Below are 1617 nucleotides of genomic sequence, written 5' to 3'. Positions count from 1 at the left end.
GAGATGTAATGTTGATTGACATGTTAGGATACAACACGACAGAGAGCATAAAGTGACCCAGACAGCATCAAGTCAGCAGCACTCAACGCATTACCGTGAGTATGATATTGATCTTTTATTGAACTATCAAACACATTTTTTAAATCCTGTTCAAGAACATCCTCTGGGAGGACAGGCGTGTCATTTTAAACAAAAATGTTTTCTTTTCTTTTTTTTCTTTTTACAGGAAGTTTTACTCAAATACCATACAGGTCACAATGGATTATGATCCAACACTTTACGATGACTACGTCTATGATAACTCGTCTACACCACACGAGGAAGCCGTTGTCACGCACAATGCAACGTGTTTCAAGGAGGCCTCATGTATCACTCTGCTGGTGATCAATGTGCTCATTTTTCTCATGGGAATCTGTGGCAATGCTGTGGTGATCTGGATTGCTGGCTTTAAGATGAAAACGACAGTCAACACTACCTGGTACCTCAGTCTTGCAATCTCTGACTTTATATTCTGTGCCTTTCTACCGTTTAACATCATCCACATTGTAACGAACGACTGGATGTTCGGGCTCGTCATGTGCAAGTTCTCCTCCTTCGTGATGTTCCTGAACATGTTCAGCAGCATCTTCCTGCTGGTCATAATCAGTGTTGACCGTTGTGTGTCGGTCATGTGTCCAGTGTGGGCCCAGAACCACCGCACTATTAGGAAGGCGTCTGTGGCTGTTGTCTTAGCCTGGGTCGTCTCCATTGTGCTAAGCATGCCAGCTATGTTTTTTCGGGACATTGTTTCTTATCTGGGGAAGACGATTTGCTTCAACAAATATACTGATGAACACAGCCACAAGACCATCGCAGTAAGCCGCTTCTTTGGAGGGTTTGTTATCCCGCTCTTCATTATCATAATCTGCTACTCCATCATTATGGTGAGACTTCGGTCTAGTAGGATGAACAGGTCTTCCAAGCCCTTCAAAGTCATGACAGCCCTCATCGGCACGTTCTTCTTCTGTTGGCTGCCGTACCATGTATTCGTTCTACTGGAGCAGAACCACCATTACCACAATGAGATAATTAAGATCGGACTTACAGTGGCCACATCTGTGGCTACAGCCAGCAGTTTCCTGAACCCGGTGCTGTATGTGTTCATGGGTGGTGATTTCAAGCGGACGTTCAAGAGTTCTGTGCTGTCTAAGATTGAAAATGCCATAGGGGATGATGGCCGCACAACCAGCCGCTATCTCTCCAGGTCAAGCTCCATGGACGGCAGGGCTTCCACACACATCTAGTCTCAAACTGGCTAAATACTGGGGATCTGTAGTGCACACGTTTATCAGTAAATGGTCTTTTGATGCTATCGTTCAACAGATGACCCAAATTTTGTATTTGTGACACTAAAACATGGTGATTTTTAGGGAAATGAGCTGCACTACAGCAGGTCTATGTAGTTTAAATCTGACGATTGGATTATAAGAGAGGAAGTAATTGCATGCCTCTGGCCTGTTTGGGCTTATAAAGTAGTGGAATGTTTGGCTTAATTCAGAAGAGATAATAATAATACATTTTATTTGTATTGCACTTTACATTTGAAACAAACCTCAAAGTGCTAAAAGATACACACTT

General features: G+C 43.2%; 1 protein-coding gene across 1 annotated transcript; it reads left to right on the top strand.

Annotated features, from left to right (window-relative positions):
- On the top strand, nt 1-1617 carry LOC311044603 (chemerin-like receptor 1). Its single transcript, XM_084056304.1, has 2 exons — nt 1-95; nt 227-1617. The coding sequence occupies exon 2, from the start codon at nt 258-260 to the stop codon at nt 1281-1283; it is 1026 nt and encodes a 341-aa protein (XP_083912430.1). The 5' UTR covers nt 1-95; nt 227-257; the 3' UTR covers nt 1284-1617.

Source organism: Gymnoscopelus microlampas (assembly GCF_963454915.1).
Source record: "Gymnoscopelus microlampas genome assembly, chromosome: 4".
In the NCBI taxonomy this organism is placed as follows: domain Eukaryota; kingdom Metazoa; phylum Chordata; class Actinopteri; order Myctophiformes; family Myctophidae; genus Gymnoscopelus; species Gymnoscopelus microlampas.
This window is presented reverse-complemented; position numbering and strand designations above follow the sequence as displayed.

Coding starts and splice junctions, on each gene's coding strand:
- LOC311044603 (XM_084056304.1), top strand. CDS start 258: ATGGATTATGATCCAACACTTTACGATGACTACGTCTATGATAACTCG.